Source organism: Labrus bergylta, chromosome 12 (genome assembly GCF_963930695.1).
Source record: "Labrus bergylta chromosome 12, fLabBer1.1, whole genome shotgun sequence".
NCBI lineage: Eukaryota > Metazoa > Chordata > Actinopteri > Labriformes > Labridae > Labrus > Labrus bergylta.
In genome coordinates this window covers 15965525-15989064 of record NC_089206.1, presented here as the reverse complement: position 1 = coordinate 15989064, position 23540 = coordinate 15965525, and the positions used below count along the sequence as shown (strand labels likewise).

Sequence of the window (23540 nt, the reverse complement as noted above, 5' to 3'; positions counted from 1 at the left end):
ACCCCAAAAACAAAGTGCACTCATCCCTCAATCTGGGCTCGACAAGCTTCTCTGCTTATTAGATTTGCGATGCGAAAAGACGGTCTCTCCTCGAATCTGTGCTTCCCTCCAACACCTCAACCTTCAGACCCAACCCTCCCCCATGCCTCAGTTCCTGTAGTTATGCAATGACCTTAAATTTGGATCCCCTGTCGATCTTTTGTCTTGGGCATAAAAGCCTGCTTTTCTTCCTGCTCTTTGGGTTCCCTGGCAGCCCCTGACTGACTCCCATAAAGTCCGCTGTCAGCTACAATATATAATGTTGTGCAGAGAGTCAGGGTGACAGGCAGTCCTGCCCACTGACTGACTCTCCCCTCTCTGGAATCATACTTTAGAGCAGCACGCATAACAAGCATATGGACCATGCCAAACTATACTGAGGCCGCTGTAGCACAAGAGACTAACTGCTCACTGTGTACAACACCAGACTCTCACTGGTAGGAAGCCTGATGTGCTATATTTTTATTCAACATGCTTCACCCTCAATAGAACACAAAAGTATTGCTACAGCCGGATTACACTGGGAATCAACTGCATCAATCCTCTCTTCTGTTAAAAAGAGAAAACTATACAGATTTATTAAAAAACAATGTCAGTGTTACTCCACCCAAATACGTCTTATGAGCAATTAAAAACACCACTGCAGGACAAATCAGAGGCTGCTTAAAGGTTATGAATTATCAAAAAAAAAAACCTGTATCCTATAATAAATTCTGCACAATTGAAACATCCTGTCCTCCTTTAAGATTTTACATCTGCCAACTTCAAGGGCCAGAGGAAGATTCCTGTCTGCAACTTGACGACATCTGTCTCGTTAGATTAAAATACCAACAGGTTTATAATAGCCTGCCGTGATTGTGCTTGATTCGAATATATCTAATTTTATTTTTAACAAGATGGCTTCAACTACTGTACTGTATGATATGGATCAGCAGCAGGATCAGCAGCAGGGATTAGTGAATAGGGGTATTTATGGGCATATGATACTGGAGTTCAATGAGCTTTTTGAGTGTGGTGTCCTTCCACAGAAACTTTTTATCATATTAAAAACATCTAAATCCACAGATTTTAGTTAGCTGCAAACTATTTTTTAGCGTTAGCTTTTAAGTCCTCAGGGATTGAGTATTTGACAGTAAAAGATAGAGCCTAGGTGGAGTATCCTTTAAAGATAAGAGTCTTCCAATAAAACAGCAACACACATCTATTTACCGTAGTCTGTGTGCTTGCTCAAACATTAATGTCTGTTAAATTTGTTGCCACAGAGGACAACAGACCGGTCTCCAAGTTGAAATACAATCAAACTGTCACTGAACAGAATGCAGAGCAGAGTATTTTCCCAAAGTCACACACAAAGAGACAGCTCATCATCTGCAACCGGGTGGGGAAAACTGTGAGGCAATTACACGAGAGGAAACACTGGAGAGGAGATACGTATGAGGAACAGGGAACAGAGCTGACATGAGTCCAGCTACTCCGCTTTGATAGACAGAAAGGAGGGCGGAGGTACATAGGAAAGACACGAAGAGAGAGAAGGAGACAGGGCGAGGCGAAGAGGCAGCAGAGAAAGCAAAGTGGTGCCTGTGTGGCGTGAGAAAGCCCTGTGTTGTCTGTCTGTTGATAGGCCGGTGAGGCTGAGGAGGGCTCAGGGCCACAGACCAGAAGGATTTACAGGGCTTTGCTCCTTCCTCTGTTGAAGCAGTGTGTCAACCATAGTCACTGTAGAGCACCCCCCACCCCACCCCGCATGGTGCCCCCCTGTGAGTACAGCAACAACTGATTATAGGCAATGAAAGGACCCCCTCCAACTCTACTTAAAAAAAGACTGTTTCAATAGAAAATGGATTGGAGCTTAACAAGGCCAATTCCATTTTCCTCCAAAGCCAAAATGCTAGTCTGTTCATTTTCTTCTATCCGAAAGCTTTTTCTGTATGCTCATGTCTTCTCAACCCTCGCTGCATGCCTCCACCTCATCCAACCACCTCAGCGGTTAGCTTGTCCTGGTCATCTTGGAGAAGCTGCTGAGGCATGACAGTCAGATGGGCCAAACAAAAGAACAGGCTGGCAAGCGTCCAGCGGGAAGACGATGGCAAGAGACGGACAGATAACCTTGTTGTGTGGCCCACCGCGGCCTCCAGCAGCTGCAAGGAGATGATAAGTTAATCTCCCCATCTGACCTCCCTACCAGCTTGGGCCCTGGCCACAATATCCACTGACATAGGCCAGAGAGTGTGTGGGCCAAGAGGCATGGCATGGTTGTTTATTGGAGTGTGCCAGCACCACCCTCAAAACACGCTTTTAAGGAGCTTTCAGTCAGTACATCGAAAGTTCAGTTGAGCTATGGTTATTGTTCCACTAGGGCCATTTTAATTGGAATACTGTCCTTGTACAGAATACATGCACCGAGGGAGAATCGATTTATTGACGGAAACGTGTCCGACTCTGCTACAGTAGGTGGTCATGTGCCCTTTTATAGCTAGTTACTTTTTGACCTTCTTCTGGTTGACCTTGCAAAAAAGTAAGCGAACGGTGGTTGAAAACATGGACAACTTCACAGCTATGGACATTTCATACATGCTCTGCACTTTACTTTTGGTTCAAATACAATGAACGCTATCCCTCTAGATTATGGTGATATCCAAAGGCAGGCTTGACATCCGCTATGCTTTGTATTTCTGCTGTTTGACTTCCGGGACAAAGCCAGATGCTGCGGTTGTGAGACATGCCTTAGAATGCCTAGTCTCCATTTAAGGTCCGATTAAGGTGTATACATGTGACCTCCAACCCCACATACTCTGCGTGCGCCGCAGTCTGTCAGCGCCACGGTTTTGCTCCGAGGGATGGCGCGCGCCCTGCCCCACCGTTTCTGGAACGTGAGCGCAGCCATGAGCAGCTGTAAACAAATCACAGAACAACTACAAGATAACGTGGGAATAAAGAGAAAAAAACGTGCAAACAACATGTTGCTTTGTCTTTCTGATGATGATTTGTTGTTCGTTTGGTGCCGGTTTTGAGGTTTTGTTGATAAAGTGGTGACAAATACGATTGCAAGTCCGTAAATTGTGTTTTATTGGCCGTACGCTCTGTGCGTTTCCTTGTCTGACTTCCTGTCTGGGTTGTTATATTCTGTCCAGCCTGACACGTGCCTACAGCACACTTCTTTGAAAATAGACTCGCAGCGTATTTGAAACGGAGCGGAGTGCAAAGGCGCTGGTGGCACGCTCCAGAGACAGGTCACAGTGCTCACTGTGGAAACACAATGATTGACTGGAGTGGCAGCGAACTACTTTGTAGTGCACGGTGCTGACGGACCGCGGCGCGCACAGAATATGTTGAAATTGGGGTAAGACTTAATCAACCTTCAACCATATTGTCTAGTTGTGTTCGTCCAACTTTGGTCAATTCGATTTAGTATTTCAGCCCGACTAATATGTTTACATGCATTTCACGAACCCAGTTTTAGTCAGACTTACACAATAAATAAACCTTTTTCTAACCGTATGTAAAGATACTAATTGTGTGAGCGCAAAGTCCTGTTAAAAGTGAATGTTTACAATTCATTTGCTTCATGAGATCGGCAGCTTTCCAGTCATACACTCCCATTACTGAGAAGATCTGTGTATTTTCAGAGAATGATATTATCATATTGAGAGATTTTGATATTGTTACATCCCTTATGTTTACTGGAACTTGAAATTAAGATTGAATCAGAAAGATGGTCTGGTTTTAAGGCTCCATCTTTCGAGAAACGTACATTAAAGAATTTGGGCCCTTGAGCCAACAGACCATCGGTTTATTATAAAACTGCATTCCAATGGATATCTCTACAAAATGACATTCCAGCCTCAACTTAAAGACTGAATTTAACTATTATGTCTTTATGCAAGTAATATTTCAACTTGTCTGTTGGGACAATTTTAATGGCAGCTTGACAGTACAAGAACATGGGAGTGGCCTTTCATTTGCAAGCTTTAACTACTTTGAATGATCAGCTCCTGAATGAAAGTGGGTGGTGGTCCATGGGAACAGAAGGGCAGCCAATTTGCATGATTGAGATGCATCTCACCCCCTGCTTGGAATTCCTCCTGTGGACATTTTCATGCTAAATCAGAGGCTAAAAAGTCTAACAGGGAATTAGGGACAGACAATTGTCGTATAAGATTTTTTTTTTACATTTAGAAAGGGATTCCTTCATGGCAAGTACTTCTCATAGTGGAGAAAGTGCTTACATGCTAGGGCTTATTCAGACATCTGTTCCCATTCGCTTTGGCTCGACCACAATGAATAAGGTTCACGCAAGAATCATAATTACATACAGACTTTGGAGCAGACAGACAGGAAGCAATGTCTATTTGAGAGCAACTATTCCAACATAGCTGCAAAATGAGAGTTGTGACAGAGCAATTTTATTTTTAACAGTAGCAAGCTGAAACAAGCAGTTACCAGAATGGTTAGAAAATGAATGCTATATTTACTGAAAGGACATGCTGAATAGCCAAAATTCTAATAAAAAGGAGATAATAATAAAAAAAATTTGAGTCAGAAGATTAAACTAGAAAACTACAGACAGAACCAATTCAAAAACTTTTAGAGTTGTTGTTCTAAATGGTCATGGCCCCATTAAAACTTTCCCAAATCTTGCAGAAGTGAGGAACGTAATAAAGAGCTGAAGAGAAGTTCATTTCAAAATGATAATTTTGGGGTATGTGGCAACAGCAGAATTGTGCAAGTGCAAGATGCTTCAACGGATTTACTTGAGTTTTCAAGAATAACCAGTTTCTGTTTTACTTTTTTTTTTTCCAAGACTACAAAAAAAACTTCCATAGAAAATGCTGTACATAAACACAAAACCTCTAAAGTGCATAGCTGAATAATGCAGCGCATCCACAATAAATGACACCACCAAAAGACGGCTTACACATAAGCCATGTATTAACATTATCAACAACCTGAACACTCACTCATTCAACATGACCACTTCAACATCATAACTGCCTATACGAGCAACTGAGGCAGCAGTCTGGAGCCCACCATAATAACATCCAGAACATAAACTTTTGCCCTGGGGATACATGTCAACCTCTTCCTGAGCCCTAAGCCTGTACGTTATGAGGTAGAATAGCCTGCCTGAAACAAATTGAGGCCATGCAGTGAGGGTGAGTCAGTGCAGTCCTTAAACGAGGACAACAGGGTCACACCTGTAGGGCCTGTACAGACAGCATGCTGATTGCTATCTGAGTATGTACCAGGGGCTACAGGAGGGAGGTGCACTCTGGGGGTCTTTTGGCTTTAATGGCCCCACATCTGGCAACCTGCCCAGACCCCCAAATTATCCATTTATGATGTTAAGTCATGCTGAACAATGTGAAAAAATGCTAAGGATTGCTAGCACGCATCATTGATTCTTAACATCAACTTCCTCCACAACCCCAGCATGTCAGCACTTCATGTGATGCTGCGTAAGAACCCAGCTACTGTGGGAGAAGTCTGTCTTTAGCTTCTTAACATAATTACAGCCCGGATGAATGGTTTGGAAACGACAGGCAATTAGACGCAGAGACAGTGAGATAGTGAGGAGTACGCTTTCTTCAAGCGTGGGCACCAAAAGGTGTGTAGATCAAAGATCCACGTCAGACAAGATCAGACGTTCACAACTCCCACCATGCCAGCAACAGCAAGTGAACTCATGAACACTGTAAACAAAACAGGTGCCATTTACAGCAACAGAAACCAAGGTAATGCTGAAGCCAAATTGGCTACAGTCATTGTGTGGTTTTTCAAATTGAATCACACCAGCAACAGGATGAGTGGAAGAACAAAGGTGGATTGATATTTTCACATGCCCGTTAGAATGATCTACAAATCTATCAAAGAAACGTAGCTCTATGTCGGTCGCCTGCACTGTCATGGTCCCTGATTTACACAAGGATGAGGCTGTTGGGCAATCCTGCACCGTTAAAAGTGCAGCCAAGCAGCCACAGGTGGGAGAGAGGAAGAGTATAAAGAAAGGCGAAAAAAAGAAGAGAAAAATGTTTTATTCCTTGTAAAAACTCCCTGCCTAGCCTGTTGAAACCAAGTCTGTAGTTAGTAATTAACTTGAACTGGAGATAATGTTGTAATTATAGTAGCATACGCCAGTCTAATTCCCATCAAAATTTGCACACACTTCTAGACTGGGGTCATGAGGCATGATAGAACAAAACCCTGTGAAGCTGGGACATATCATGGATCTCTTTCACTTTCACAGTCTTTGTTTGAACGACACTGTCAGACTGCTTTTATAAACTCTGCAGTTGATAACAGAGAATAGGTGATGAACCGATGACACCCTAAGGTTTCAAAACAAAACAAATGAGCAAAACAAACTTTCCCAAGTGATCCAGAGTTCAGTGCCACTTCAAGATGAATCAAAGTAAATGCCTATATTTATACATTCCACATTTATAAGAGTTCAGAGCAGCCTGGTTTATAGCAAGCAGGTCAGATCTCTTCTCTCCAGGAGAGAAACCAGGCTGAGGACCTGCAAACTCTATCACACCATGAATGGAAAAGACAGGATCAAGGAAAAAGAATTTTGCATTCCACTGAGTCAGAGCAGGATTTTAAATAACCTTCAGTCATACTCCTCCAGACTTTCTTGTCTCCATCTATGCTGGCTCAGACCCATGCACTCTGCAGCTTTATCTGCAGAGCTCCATTCCAAACACCACTCATATTAAATGAACGCATCAACCAAAAGTCTGTGGATAAAATCACAGCCTGGCTGCAGTTCACTGTGATATTTAAAAGGCGCCTTTCCTTTGCATGTGCTCATCAGACGGCAAACACGAAGTGCTTCATTCGTGCATGAATTAAATTCACAGATAGTTACTAGGTCTGCCTCAGAAACTCACATAAACAGAGAAGGGTTTTAAGTAAAGGTGAAGAGACAGGCAGATTAGAGCCCATGGCGGGTGGGTAAATTGAGCAGAACACAACTTGATGTTATGGTGGAACACAGCTCTCGATCTCTTCATGCAGAAGATGAATCACACCATTGTTTCTTCCACAAAATGACATAAGTGCTATGGAGAATTCACTCAGTTAAGTTACTTAGTAAAAACAGCAGAAGATAAATTGCTGCAGCTTGCATGAAAGCATTACATGGGTAACACATGCATAAAATTGCACGTGTTATTTCGGTGATTGCTGAAATTCACAAAACATAATTGGTCATTTTCTGTCTTGAAGAAACATCCATTAGACCTTTTCATTTAGATACATGCTGTTCACTTTTTAAAGATACGAGCAAAGCTGTAAATTCCCCCATTTAAAGACGCTGGAGATGAGAGAGAGTTTTCCATTCACCTTCACCTTTACGAATTAAAAAATGTTCAGCAGTGCATCAACCAAATCCTTTCAATGATGTGAGAGAGGATTTGTAACGCAACAGAACAGCTACAGTTCATGTTTTGTGAACAAAGTTATGCTTCTTGGGGTTATTTTTCTTGGACTTTTAAACAATGAACATCATCAATTCACATTTTGAAAACAGCAACAAAAGTAAAAGTCCTAGGCACCAAATATTGGGCAATTTCTAGTTTTTGATTACTGAAGACTGCAATGGTCTCTCTTTTGCTCGTGGCAGCTTTTAGTTTTCTATATGACTAAAGATCTGTCAGTTTTTTTTAAGCTATGGTACTTTCGATACAATCTGTCGTTTTATAACAGACTGCATAATTCCAAAACACTTGCTATAGAAAAATATCAAAATGTAGCCAAGTATTGAAAATGTCAACAACTTTAGATGCATTCTATCACCCCCAGCTTTCTCACACATTTTCAACCTCCAATCCTTTGTGTTAATATTTAACTGTGTTTTCATCCACAATAACAAGTCATTTAATGCTGGGTGTCAGCTACTTGTCTATGCTTGTCCTAGACCATTGTGAGAATGCTTGTTGCATGACAGATGTAAGGTGTGGCACACACAGACAGTAAAAATCACCATTAGCGCCTTCATATAAACAGAGGAGAGGCTTTTACCAGGGGAGGGTTTATGGATGTAACGGCGGGATGGAGAAGCCGGCAGATGTGAGCGGCTGGGACAAGACTCTTAGGGCCTGAACCCTAAAGAGTCCAGACAAGAGCAGACACATCCTCGAACACTCAGACTAAACACGGCCACATAATTAGAGCTATAATTCAGCAGAGCAGCCAGAGCATACACAGTGAGCCTGTGTCCTTTGAGGAGAGGGCATAACCTACCCTCTTATTCAGGGCTACATTAAAAAGTCGGAATATTGCGCTATGGTATCTTCAAAGACATTTAGAGGTAGTGAATATAATGTCTTATAGCATCAAGTGCAGCAACACTATAGTAAGGACATAAGGTATAAACATACATGGTGGGAAAAAGGTTGATGCAAAATTAGCTCCAGAAAAAAAGAAGCTGAGTAAGGTAGTAATAATCCTCAATGCCAATAACCAAACGCTTGGAAAGAGAATGTGAGCTGAGGGCACAAGCCTGCTGAGTAGAGACAGTTTTAGTAGCTGCTTTCAGGAAGCCGTACTCACAGATATCTGGCGATTCGTCCGAACCATCTGGACAGTCCTTCTCCCCATCGCAGCGCCAGCCTTTGGAGATACAGGTCACCTGGTCCTTACATACAAACTGCTTAGAGCTGCAGGTCTTGGGCTGGATGTCTGTTTTGGGAGCTGCAAAAGTACAAAACAAGATGTGTTGTGAGATTAGAAGCCCATCAGTACAAAAAAAATCCATGGGAAAATGACAAGCAGAAAACGAACTGTGTTTGTTATGTTTCTTTTATGAAGTCCTTTGAAATAACTTTTCTCTCCGCTGCCAAATCTACATAGGAAATGTGCAGCTTCAAACAGCATAGATCGTAACCCAGCAGGCCAGAGCAACATTCAAGGGTCAACCTAAGTTTATAATGCTGTATTTGTATCAAAAGACCCACAGGCAACCTCTCTTCAGATAAAAAAAAACTCTCTCTCTACAAGTTTACAACCAACAGTGGGGCCTTTTAGTTCTGGGTTTGTTTGTTGTTTCCTCTCTTCTTACTGACATCTCATTTCTTTCCGTTTTTTTTATGACTCTGAAGGTGTTTTGCAACTTTTACCACAGAGACTCTTTCATGTGTCACAGCGCAGCTATAACTGGGCATTCAATCACCGTGCAACCCCATGGGAAACTGCAGAGTGCAGTAGTTCTGGGCAGTAAGTCAGCACAGATTGTTGAGGTGGATCAGAGGCTAGCAACACCACAGCAACGCTCATGAGCCATCAGCAGTGGGACGATGCTGACGTGTTTAAACTCACAAAATCCTTGTTTTACCTAACTGGTGTTACACCGATCTGTCATCACTGAACATATCACTTATTTTCTATCATACTGGGAAGGTCATCAAAACTACACTTAACATACTCTTGACATACTCAGGATACATTTCTGTTGTCTTGACATTGAAATAAATAAAGAACATTCCTGTCATTTTCCAGAGTTCCACGTCCCTCGCTGGGCGGGGGGGGGGGGGGGGGGGGGGGGTGTCTTAGAAGGTATAGGACATGTGACATAAAAAGGAGCATGGAGAAGAAAAGAGTATGAAGCTCTTCAGCCACAAAAATTCCCACCAGTTTCACGTCGTTCACATGATACAAATGCCATCACTCCTGCCAGCGTGCAAAAAAAAAAATTCTAAAAAAAAAATAACTCCTAAATCCTACCTAATGTGTTAGCACAGCTGCTCACCCTGACTTCTTGAGGATACTTCAGTAGAGTGTTGGCAAAAAAAAAGTCTGGATAGAGACAATTTTAGCCTTCGCAAAGGGCTACACACATTTTTTTAATTCCTAGAGTTTTAGCTAACGGCCCAAGTGTACGCCTATCTTGATCATTCTGCCACGGCCCATATATAACTGATGTGAACTTCTGTTGTGCTACTAATAATATTAAAATAATATTTGAATATGTAAATATGTTTGTTTTTTTCTTTTCAGTGTGTACAGGGCTATTTTCCTGGTACAGTCGTGATATGCATTCAATTCACCTGTTGGCTTTGTGGAAATTGGACACAGAGAGTAGGAGTACACTTTTAAGTTCATTACATAAAACTTATATAAATTAAAGTGGTAAAATATGTGTCTGTACTCTGTATAGGAGAAAGAATTTAAATTGTTTGCTAAATAGATATACTAGAGACTCCTGCTTTTATGTCAAACAAACACAAATAGACACACACACACACACACACACACACACACACACACACACACACACACACACACACACACACACACACACACACACACACACACACACACACACACACACACACACACACACACACACACACACACACACACACACACACACACACACACACACACACACACACACACACACACACACACACACACACACACACACACACACACACACACACACACACACACACACACACACACACACACACACACACACACACACACACACACACACACACACAAAAGGGACCACAGAGGCCATTTCAGGCAGGAGGTTGTTACAGTACTGTTGTTCAGTCTGTCTGGGAAGGACAGCAGGGAAGGTCTCATTGTGATTCTCTGCAGGGACTGAGCCTTCTCTCGCCCTGGATGACTTGCCTTCCTACTGACTTGGCAGGCAGGGAGGTGTTCAGGGTGGGGTGGGGAGCGGAGCAGCGCATGGGGGCCGGGATGTGACTGAAATCACAAGAGAGCATGGGGCTAGTGTATCATTGCAATCACGTCCCATTGGCTGTCAGACGAAAAGGGTTCAGAGCCTGATTCTTTATTTCGATGTGACAGTGAAGTGAACGGCATCTAAACACTAAGACTTCTCAGTGTCAGGGTTTTATAAATACAATCAGGGATGCAGGGATCAAATCTCAGCTTTCCGCCTGTGAATGACACCTTGATATGCGAGGAGATTAAGGGAAAGGGAGCGCTGGATTTTAAAATGCAGAGTGTTCACCTTGTTCTTCTCCGCACACAACGGCAGAGGCAAGGGCTTACAAAACATAATTCAAGTGATGCAAGAGGATTACATTTAAATTCGGTGTTGAGGTGCCAAAATACCAAAGTCCAAATTAAATGTCATAAGATGAGTCCAAAAGTAAAATTCAAGATGGAAGTAAAAAGAGACAGCTGTAGAGGAAAAGATCGACAACAGTGCACGAATGAGCGTTAACCTGTAGCACACTCCGAGCCCCTTGCTAGGAACAGAAATTGGCTAGTTTTGGCCTGAAGCCAACTTGTTAGTTTTTCCTCCTTTCGGCTTGCCAATGTCCTCGTACATCTTGTATGCTGGTCAATCCACTGAATTTTCCAGTGCTTATATGATGCTGTTTAATCTGCCTTTACAACCAACAACCAAACAAACCTCCCCTCAGAATACAGTCCTAATCTGAAAAGCATTGAAATCTCCTACAGGCTGCTATGCAAAAGGCATTACCCTCCATCCCTCTGGTTACCAGTGTGAAGCACTGTGTCAGTTGTTCCCCATGAGTGGGCATAAAATACTGCAAATAAAACATTGTGGGTTCTAATTTTATCATCGCTTTACACACCAGCATGAGATGACCGCAGAGGGAGAACCGCTGAGCCTAATTGGAGGTTGCAGCAGAGGAGGGGTCCGAGGCTTGGTTAAAGACTGGCAGCCTTCCACCTCAGCAGACCTCTTTCAGAGCCCACTGAAATATCTCAAACAGAGATGTCAATTGTTAATTCAGCTTTCAAAGTTGCCTTTTTTTCCAAAGAGTAACTGCCAAAATTCTTACAATTTTTGGAGACTCCAAAGCAGGCTTGGAAGTTAAATTATTTGTGTGCACTTCACCTACAAAGGCAACGAAGAATGCCTTTATTGACTCCTGGGATTGGACCAACAGCAAACTCCAATCCCACTGAATCAAGGTACCTCCTCCATTTACAGGAACCTATGTAAGCCTGGTGTGTTTGCCTCTAACAGAGTCCCCTCCTGATAATGCTATTCCATCTAAAGCAGTCCCTGCCAGAGCTGAAAAGCAACTTGTTCACAGTGCTGTGACTAAATGGTTGTAAAGCCCACCAGATTATACTCCTCTATCCACAAAACAGCAGGATTATCATACTAAAACATACGTCATTCTAATCTTCTGCTTATGATTACAAAGTAAAATCAGTGTGTGCTATATCTGCTTTCTTTAGAATAAGAAAACCTACTGTAATAAAAAAACAACCATCCAATCGATGTCTATTAAATCAAAAACACTTCTTGTTAGCAAAGAAAATTAGAAAATACCTCTCATCCACGTTTAAAATCCTCTGAGTTTTTAATGTCACAAAATTAATCTTATTCTGAGGAGAAATAACAAACTGCTGAATATCTTAAGCTTGCTGGCTGAAAAAAGGACACATCACCACATACTTGTTTTTTTAAAGTTGCCCCCGACACAGTAATGTAGTTTAGATACTGTATGTTGCCATGTCAGTGTGTCATGTTTAAAATATCTTTATGGGCGCATGACACGGAAAAGGCATTAAATATGAATGCTGAGAAAGTCCTTCAGGCAAAGAATTCCTGAAGCCCAGGACGCTGTAAAAATGTCTCACAAATTTGTCCATCAGACATGGGATTAGTGTTTCCAGCCAACTAACCATCTAATTATCTACACTCAACTAAACAGCTTATTTCAGTTTTCACGCTCTTGGAGAAGAAGAGATTCAAGGACATTGAATTGGGATATTGGGGATTTAAAATGACAAATTACAGACTGTTATTCCACTGTTGACGGTATTTAACAGCCAAAAAAGATTTATTAGGAACAATTTTCCTCTGAAACCCTGCTCTACATGGAGTGACTTTCAGAAAACTGAGACTAAGTATTGATTTTTTTTAATTGCTTTATTTTAAAAGGCAGGATTGCTATTTTTCTACCATGAATTTGAAAGAAGCATTCCCTCAGTGCTGCGTCTACACCCAACCCCTCCCCTCTGTGCTCCCTCAAAAGTCACGTCCTTCACTTAGAAGCACGAGCGCTGTTGCTACAAAATGGACCTCGACTCATCGCTTGCACTGTCTAGAAACAACATCATTTCATGTCTCGTTCAGCGGTAAGTAAATACTCGACTTTGTCAAAATATACGTTAAAAGAAAACGTGACTATTTTACTACTCACGACGGCCAACGACAAGCTCACAGTATAAGCTATGCCTTGGTGAAGCGCTTTTAGTGTGGGCTACTAGACGCAAGGGGTAGAGAACAAGCAGGGAGGTATGATTGGTTCATCAGATTGGTACCTCGTGGCAGACATTGGTCAAAGTTTTTACAGGCTTACAACTGCGAAAGATGACGGATTTTCTTTGTTCATTTTTCAGAGCACATGAGTTATTCATTTCTGTCAGGACCTAAAGACAATTTCAACCAAAATCTTAAAAAGTGTATCGATCAATCAATCTTTATTTGTATAGCGTCAACTCATAACAAGTGTTACTTCGAGACACTTCACAAAAAGCAGGTAAAAGACCTTACTCTTAGTTTTTTAACATTACAAAAGAGCAGGTAAAAAGACCTTACTTATCGCTTTATCACATATCTGGAGAAAATTACCAACCCTGCCTATAAACAAGTTCCTTTATTCTTTTTAGGTTGCTGGAGTGGCTAATATTGTGAGAGAAGTTTAACAGCAAACCTCATGAATTACTGAGTTACTTCCTTGTATATGAGGGCCAAAGCTTGAGTCAGCTGACCTGCTTGTATTTTAAGCACAGGACCAGTTGTATAGTGTACAGTACACACAGTATTTCCTTATGCTGGGCCAGTGGAGCTCTGCCCTGTCCAAACAGTGCATGCTGAATTGCCCCTAAGCACTGTACATGGCAAAAAGCATTAAACACAGACGAGTGAGCAAATGCATAAATGTACACAGAGCCCAGCTCTTATAGGAATGTCCCTCCTGAGAGCTTAATAAAAAGAAGGGGGGGGATGACTTTTCAGGCTCGCCTGTTACATGCAAGAGAAAATCTTAAGATGTGTTCTGGTTTTTATGTAAAACAAAACACAATCGCAACAGCTGAAAGGAACACCGTGGGATGAAACAAATGGGATGGTGAGTAAATGCTGTTGTGACACCAACTCAGCAGCCAAGTGATGGAGGCCTCCAGACACCATCACCATCTGGGACAAGAAAGTGACCCCAGCGCACACCCCTGATCTGTCTCTCTTAACAAGAGCATCCCCGCTCTATAAATCAACTCCAGATCCATGCAGCACATTCCAGCACCTCCTAATTGATTTCACATGTATCACTTTGCCTCCAAAAGACAATCTGGAACATACGAGCGCTTTCACACAAAGAAACCAAACAGTTTCACTTTAAACTTTAAGGGAAATTCACTTTTGTCTCTCTATGCTGCAAGACTGATGTGAAGCTGCACATTATTTTAAAATGTTCTATTTTACTTGAATATAATGACAACATCCCCGTGCAAACTGAACACATGCTGAAGAGCAATGTTCTCCAAACAATTTTGTTCAATCAACAAACCAAACCTGCTTTTTAAAGATAACAGTGCCAACAGAAATGTGAAATGGTGGATTGAATGACTAAAAGGGACACTGGGTCTTGATGGTCTAACCGTGTGCAATGAAAGTGATGCTAGAAAGAGGCCATGAAACCAAAACTGTTTCTCATCACCATCACTTCTTTCCTTTCCTTGACCTCCACTAGGGGACTCAGGTCTTCCAGTGATTGAGTAAAACAGACTATATGTAGTTGGACCCCTGAGGTCAAGTTTCAAGTGAGTTTTCTGTGCTATAATTAGCAGGATTAGGAAGCAAAAAGAAATAAGAAGCAACAATTAAAACCAAACCTGAAGCACAGAGCAGAGAGCACAGGCAGAGGGAAGTTGTTGCTCAAGTTTTTTGCTTTATTAATTATTCAAATGGAAGACGGCATATTTTTAAACCAAAGTCCGACACTCTAAGATGTAAAAAGTGGTATATATATAATAATATGTTGGTATGTAGAGTGCAAAACAAGTGTGTCTTTCCTTGCCCACTGCTGGAGCTATTGAATCAACTTCTTCAATGGCCACTCTGTGCAGTGCCCAACCATCCAGTGGAAACAACTACTTAGCTTTGTGTCAAGCCAAGCCACAGCCAAGCACTGGAGCACTTTAACCGGCTCACAGTGGACACACAATGTCCACGGGCTATTCAGGTTTTAATCCACAGTGCAGCCATTTTCAAAGAGGCTGAACGTGCATTAACAGCAGAAAGCTAGGTTTGAGTTAGTACCCACTCTTGTGCCTTAAAGCTTTGTTTTTGTGTCATCGCACAACAAAAGGGTGCAGCTTTGACCTCAGAGGTAACCTGATGAGGCTCTGCAGGACGTCACAGGCCAGAGCAGTAAAAGACACCGCAGCAGAATGAGTGAGTGTGATTGATGAACATGAAGATGAATGTAAATAAGCCAATGGTGCCTTTGAGAGAGTTCTCCTACACCCACCCTGTAGTCCCTGCAGCTCTGTGAGGGGAAAGTCGAACCAGATTCAGCCGTTGTAAAAACAGAATTTTGGGAGTCTCAACATGAAGGCTGGACGGCATAAACCGAGGCCTTCACATGCAACTGAGATGATGGTACATCCTGCCTTGCCTTTGTGTGATTACAGTATGACCTGAGGATTTTATCCAGCTGAAGGTTGAAATGTTTCTGTAATTAAATGCTAGTCGATCTCGATGAATCCATGATTACACTTCACCTAAAAGAGGTAGGAAGAAAGAAAGTCCCTGGTGTTATCATTAGTATAAATCACTAACAGTGTGGAAATTAATAGTCATCCACTTCACACCTTAACAGATGACCTCCTTATTCAGTGTAGGTCCTTAACAGGACTGTGTGAAAAAAATGTTCTCAATGCAGCATGAACTAGAGCAAGCAGTAATGTTGCCCTTATTGATTAGCACATAGTGTGATTATCAAAAAGGACCAATAACAAAATATTGCAATGGACTGGAAACTCCTTAGGAAAATAAAAGAGCTGTGGACCCTAGCAGCACCGGTAAGTCAGATTACACAAAGCAACACACCCTTCAATCTTGATAGTATTGTCAAGAACTGCAGAGTACATCCACCTGGTTCATGGTTACACACAGCAGTTTTGAGGCGATAACACACAAGGAACAAGAAAATACAAGCGGAAAAAGCTGGAAACAGAAACAGTCATAACGGTTTTTAAAGTGAAGTGAAGGGGTTTTTTTAAGGCTATGTTCAAAAACAAAGCTTGAGAGAGTTCAAGTGAAAACCACAGAGCTCTTTTTTTTTTCCTGCAGTTTCTGAATGTCTTTTTCGAGGACAACATCAGAAAACATTTCTGGTTTGGTAACACTGCTACTTGAAAGACAATCACTTAATTGATAAAAGATTTTATAAGCCATGTGTAATCAATATAAGTCTGACATCAGAGGCACAATAAAGAAAAACAATCACTACCTATTGTACTGTAGATATGTTTAAAAAGTGAGTTCACATGAAAGAAATGTCAGATTATGGTTTAAGCAGCAATGGATAATAGATGCCATTGGTTGGTTTTCCTAAATTTCTTCTGAAATTCGTTAAATGTAAATACTAAGGCATCGATGATAACAATGTGATCTGTGTTTTTTTTTATGAAATGTAAATTTGTTATGGTTGTGGATCCATGAGTTCTAAATAAAGGGGTTACATCAAACTTGAGGGGAAACATTCAGCGTATATACCATGCCTTGCACTTTCAGCAGCACTGGCTGTAACCTTGCAAAATAACTGTTAAAGCACTTTAGGTCCAGTATATAAACAGTCAATTCACATTAAGTAGATTTCATAGGAGGGTGTCATACCTGGTGGCTGCTGGAGAGCCTATTACTGGCTTTGATTGACAATCATGAGATTGTAAATGATCTGATTTAAAGTATTAAAGTCGATCAAATCTGTGGTGTTTACACTTTCAAATCTCCTTTATCGCGGTGTATTTGATTTTAGAACGTGATACAGAGATACATATTGTGATAAAGTTGCTGTTCTAAACCATGTCTTAACAGTCATTTAAATGTAATGTTTCAAAATACTGTATGTATTAAGTGAATATGTATTTGAATTTGTGATTTGGGAAAAGAGGGACAATTTGTGGTCAGCTACTATACAGCACTGTCATTCTGGAACAATCCATTGAAAGGAGACATTTAGATGGTTTCCTTCACAAGAGCACTGTACATATAATAAATCAGTGTGTTGATATCTTTGCCACACAACAGATAGCATACTTGACTCAGAGCCATGTCTGAAAGAAGAAAGCAAACAGCTTTGGCACTTTGCAGCAGTCCATGAAACTGGAATCTTATCTCAGTATTTGATCCTCTCCTCTAGCCAGGTGTGAAAGTAACCCTGGATTACTGTGATCAAATCAAGTCTCTAGTCAAGCACAAAGCCAGCAACATCAACAGCATGCCAAGTGTATGAGAGCGCTAAGGCCAACACACAGGACCAACGCACCAAAAAAAGCAGCCACTATAATCCTCCAGAAAGTGAAAGTGTTTGTGTGCTTGTGTGGTCAGTGTGAGGCATCAGGTGAGGAGTTCACCATTAATGATGTCAGAGAGAAACAGGAGTCACAAATTCTCACAGCTGTGCCAGGTGTCAGGCAAACGTTGCAGGCCTTCGCTACATTTGAACAACCCTATGTGCTCTCTTTATGAAGTGTTAGGAAAAACACATCTGCTTCCTCATGTTCCAAACCAAAGATGTGTGACGTTAATAACTGAGAGATATCATGGAAATTAATTAAAGGAAAAGCTTTAATACATACCAAGCCTAATTACATTATCACCTACAAAACAAACCCATGCATCTTAAGAGTTGCCTTCAAACACACCCACAATTTTTGCTCAAGAAGCCGATCTGTTCCGTTTTTAGGTCTTAGCAGCGAAAGAGTGTAAACAGTGATGTAGCAAGCAGAAAACACCAATTACGGTACACCCCTGCTATTCACTATCAACAAACACCCTTTCATGTGCGGTCTCAAGCCTTCAAAATGTGGGGAGCAACACTGAAAACATTTATGTTAATCCGGTTTCACCCTCTAGTCACAGTTGATTGCAATGCAGCGCAGGAAGTAGAGGGATAAAAAAAAAAAAAAGGGGGCGATCTTTTCTGCTCTTACAGTCAAGAAAAGACGAATCCCACCCTCTGCTATTATCATTTCACAAACATTTTCACTGGGTCAGTACCAAAATTCAAACCACCTGCACACAAGCTTTGAATAAAAATGTATCCCATAGCCGAACAACATATAAAGAATAGACTCTACAAGTCACTCCAAATACTAGCCTTTTTATTCTAGACTTCCTCAGAAAAGAAAACATACAGGGGAATATCTGTGTTAGCTAATATGCAGGTGCAAGAGTACTCCCGGTGAACTCCCCTTGAAAGGGCTGAAGAGAGCAATCCATGTCCTATTACCTGTTACATTTGTATGAGAGATGCTTACTTTTTCCAGCAGATAATTCCAGTGATGTTTCTGAAGAAAAGGTAAAAGCCAAATCCCATTAAAAAGGTCAGGAACACAGAGTGTAGCCTCCTTAGGAATTCAACCTCTTTAGCCTCTGACCCACATTTACACGTTTCACCAACAGGATTCCTCTAACTCTAAGGGATCTTGAAATTCTTTTTTTTTTTTTTTTTTAGATTGTATCATCATAAAGTAAACAACAGAGATTGCACTTACCAGGACATTAAACCCTTTTATTGCTAAACAGCAGGATGTAACACAATATTACAAATAAATACTGAATAACAATTTTCTGAAAACTTTATTAATACAGCATCGCTTTTACTGCAATATCAAATAGAGCTGGAACAACATGCTGCTTCATGCTTTAGTCTGTGGTCAATTAAATGATTACCATTCCCTCTGTTTATACATTAAGGATGCCAATAACAACTTTTTGTAATCAATTCACTTTAAATATTTTAAATGATTTAATCTTCTGGGCCATAAAGTATCTAGATGAGAATGTTGTCCTATGTTTTTTGACGGTCCAAAACTTAATATTACGCTCTCTACAACAAACAAGCAAACAAAAGCAACGTGGACATTTAGAAAAGGGGCAGCCGAGAGGCTATAATGTTTACATATTTCAATTTGATCAATTCAATTTTCTCAATGGCTGACCTCAAGCTATTATAGAGATGAGATTAATGGATATTAATGCATGAGTCAATCCGCAGTTTGTCAGCAATTTATGGTTGCCCATATTTATAGGCCGTATGTGTATATGTACAGGCCTTATATATATATATATATATATATATATATATGTTATTGATTGTTAGCTGTAACAAATTCATGTATGAGTCAGCATTTATTTAAGTTTTGTTCTTACCAGTAAAGCATTGACTGGATTCTGTCAGCCATCATGAAGCAACATAATTATGACCTCTGATCAACCCTAAAGATCAAGCTAAGGGTTCTGTCCAATGTTTAACTGTTAACTCTGGCCTTCTGACCTTCCTCTAACTAATCCTTTCCCATTTGTAAATGCATGCTCTGGCCCAACAGTGATCCAGACAAATCCAGTCCAAGTGGCTTTTCTTAAAGGTTTTGATCTGCTCACTTGACTGTTTCCAATCCTTTGGACAACCAATGCTCCCAAAGGACGCTGATAAATCATCTGTTGCTGATGACATAACACACATACATCAATCCCATACCCGACTTCCCATGTGATGTAACTACATGTCAGTGTGAGAGTGTCCAAAACTGATTCTCTGAGTTGATTTCACTCGACCCGCCCTCACCCCCTGCTCTTCAGCTGGTCCCTCCCCCTCTCGCAGTCACATTTAAGTTGGATTAATGGTCTCCCTGTGTCCAGATGTTGCATACTGATGGAGGAGGTGGGAGGAGCTTTCATGCACTTGTAACCTCAGTTATGACCGAACAGCCTCCATCAAAATCTAATCAAACTTATATAAGATCTCCCAACACAAAAAAACATCAGGTCCAAGTTTTTAAGTGACATTAACAGTGGAGTAGCTGACTTCTGTTGAAAAGGGTTTTCAAGGAAAACGTTGACTTCGACAGAGGAATGAACTGTCAGACTGACATTGCAAATGTTTCTCTGTATACAAAGCTCAGGTCAGGTATGAGTTGGACTTAAAAACACAACTAGTGCAACCAAAATACTTCATACATCACTTACATCATTAAAGTATACATGCTATTATTATTGTAGCCTATAGGCCTAAATATTCACAGTACTATGCTGTGTATGTGTGTGCAAAGTCAATAGAGTATAGGAACAATTCCATTTAATTCATCAAAATATGTGATATTGTGTTTGCCTTTATGTTTCCCTTAAAGAAACAGTCAGCTGTAAGCTCAACAGGTCTACAAAGAACTGTCACAAGAGCAATGGTGCATTTAATGCCTCATTATTACTGTCAGAGATTCGGAAGCATTAAGGAGCTCCTGGGACGTAACAGGGCAGTCGCACGAAAAAATCACACTGTGTCCCTATCAGACAAGCAGTACCTGACTGTCACTGCTAAAATGTGATCTCCAGGCTGCCACACTGTCGGTGCACGTTGGGACATGCCGCGCCATTGAGATGATACCTTCACGGACAGACGACATTGTTTATTCTCACGCGCCAAGTATCTGAAAACAAACATGAAAGCTGATCTAACCGACGGGCCCCGTAGGGTTTGATATGAAACTCAAGCGTGCTGCTGACTCGCATTTGTTAAAACACAACAGCAGGTTAGATTTGAATGACTATCAGCTGTAGCCCTGAAGAAAATACGCGAAGGGGGGGGGGGGGGGGAGGAATGTGGATTTGTTTTTCGCAGTCACTTAGAAATGATGTCGTTTAGATGAAAAGGGACGTTCAAGCTAAATTTACTCGTGCCATCTACCTGCTGAATATTCCAACAGTAACCTCACTGTCTGCTATCCTTACAGGCAGGCCCTTTCTGTCTGCTCAGACAGGAGCTTCAAACGCAGACACGTTTTAACGCAACAAAATAACCAGCATAACCAGCACACTGGTTATTTTGTTGCGGTAGCCTACTTTCTCTGATCAAAGGCTCTCCTTCATATCGATCTCCTTGTCTGGTGAAACTGCTGTGGCACCAATGTTATTGGCTCCAACTCTGGTGAACGCAGGCCTGTGCACAGATGCTTTGCAGGAGGAAAAAGTGGTCATGCTTTCTCGGGGAGGCTATCACAATGCAAGACAACACAACAGGCTTTCTTACCTACGGTTGAACCGTCAGGAGAGGGGATCTCCAAGCAGAGTATAAATCCCAAGTAGAACCACTTCATCGCCATCTCCTGAGCAACGCTCGATGGCACTGCTGTTAGAAAGGAACGGAGGAAAAGTTGGCTGGATTTCTGAAGCCTAACGACCCGATCAACCACCTCATCCGAACCCCTTCAATGGTCCGGGTGCGATTGTCCGTTCAGTTGCACCCTCAACCCCGCACGGTGACCGCTTCAGACGGGCTTCAGCAGAACAAATGGGACTTGCTACAGCCCGATGAGGCTATAGACAATGCAGGAACACATTCATGTATATTTCTAATTAATTATCGGCATTCAAACATGATGCACAGTGAAACCTCAGTCTCTCTGTGCTGGCTGGGGTCTCTCGCTGGTTCACCACACCATGCCACCGGAATCGTCCACACGTCCAAAAAGCAACTGCAGCCAGCCGCCGGTTCCGTTTAGCTCATGCCGTGGGAAAACTAAAAAGACAATTTAAAAAGTAAAAGCGTATTTTCCCCTCGGAGAGCCAATGCCCGCCTGTGCTTGAGGTTGCATGAGTGGATGGTGAATATCAGAGAAGCTCCGGCACTGTGAACGAGCCTGTGACGTAAGCTCGACTCCTCAAAAATGGGATAAATCAGCGGTGAGAATCGTCTGCGCATGCTCATGCACACCTCCTTTTCTCCTATTTCTTGCGCTTTTTCATCAACCGTGGAGGTAGGAGAAGACAGGCGGCGCTGCCTGCGACTGGCGCCCTGGCTGGAGCCATGTTGGCTCAAAAATTCAAAAGAATACTGATACTGTAATAAAAAAAAACTCCAATAGCGTCATTAAAATGTCAAGTTGAATTCCTGCAAACATTCATGCCGCTTACAGAGTTGTTTAACAAACCGTTTTTATTTGCTAACATCAATGTTACCTTTACTTGATCTAATGAACTCAAACTTTCTTTGTTGATGTCATCGATCATTTTTGTAAAAGAATCAAATCACTTTCATAAATACTGATTCAACATCATTACATGTTTTACTAGAGCCTGAAAAAACTACAAGCGTATACTTTAAAACTGAAATTGTGTCATTCTCCTTGTTATCTCAAACACCCGTGTTATGACATTATCTTTTCTAACTCAGCCGTATTCTGAGTTGCACATTGTTTCACAGGTCAAAACAGAATAGAAAGAAAGACGGGTCAGTAAAAAGTTTATGTTTAACCAACGCTGCTGTGGAGGACCTCCAATCTTCATTGAATCACGCCCCCTAGTGGTTTAGGACTAATGACACATGGGCAAAATCTTTTAATGAAATAGATGTGGATGTATAAAGCATGAACAACAGACAGCACAATACCTCCCCAGCTGTTAAGAAAGGTAATTATTCAGAAACTAAAAATGTAACTGCACATTACTTAGTACGTTTGGTTGGGAGAGATAAAAGTGAAAATGCCCTGAATTATTCTGTGGTTCAGATTCCTCAAATCCCATCAAATCTGCAGAATTTCCTGAATCCATATTAGACAATTCCAGTGCCATATCAACATATCCTGGAATATTTAAGGTTTTTAAGGATTCCCACTATCCAAGACTATCCATTATTTAGAGCCTAAAATGTATTATCAGGATCTGATTATTAAAAAAATTACATCAAAATTGGCTCTTGGTGGAAATATGTATGAACAGTTCCGCAAAATCTTATAAGATATAGCTCTCTTTATTAAAAAATAATAATAATCAAAGAATATTAGAAATAGCATTTGTATAGCTCCCATAAGCCAATAACAAATGTATACCTGCTTACCAGCTTTGATCAACAGTGTCTTTTGAGATACGATTGGTTAGGATCATAAAACATGAAGCCTGCAGGGGGAGCTGAACACTAACATTACAGAGGGAGATACTGACTAGAACTCATTTTCATAACACGACAAAAATGAATTTGACAATGCAACATTTGGTGAATTATAAAAGGCACTGAGCGGGCTCTAATCAGAGTGTCATTTGGATAAAATGTGAAAACGAGTAGATATTAGCTCTGTCATTGCTATTGTAACCAAAAGTTCATACATTTTGTAATTCCTGCAAGTCGACGGTATTATGCAGTGTTTTTCTTCTTGTCCCAACAGTGAGTACTTCACACTACACAAACTGACATTAACCTTGCTGCCCTTGGTGTAAAGAAAGTGTGTGTCTCAGGGTTCTTCAGTTT

General features: G+C 41.3%; 1 protein-coding gene across 1 annotated transcript in view; it reads right to left on the bottom strand.

Annotated features, from left to right (window-relative positions):
- lrp1ab (low density lipoprotein receptor-related protein 1Ab) overlaps positions 1-22124 on the bottom strand; it is an 87633-nt gene extending 65509 nt beyond the window's left edge. Inside the window, exons 1-2 of the mRNA XM_029277589.2 lie at positions 21327-22124; positions 8593-8733 (exon numbers count right to left, since the gene is read on the bottom strand). Of these exons, the coding sequence (XP_029133422.2) occupies positions 8593-8733; positions 21327-21399 (214 nt within the window). The 5' untranslated portion in view covers positions 21400-22124. The remainder of the gene's footprint in view (positions 1-8592; positions 8734-21326) is intronic.
- Between the last annotated feature and the right edge of the window lie 1416 nt (positions 22125-23540).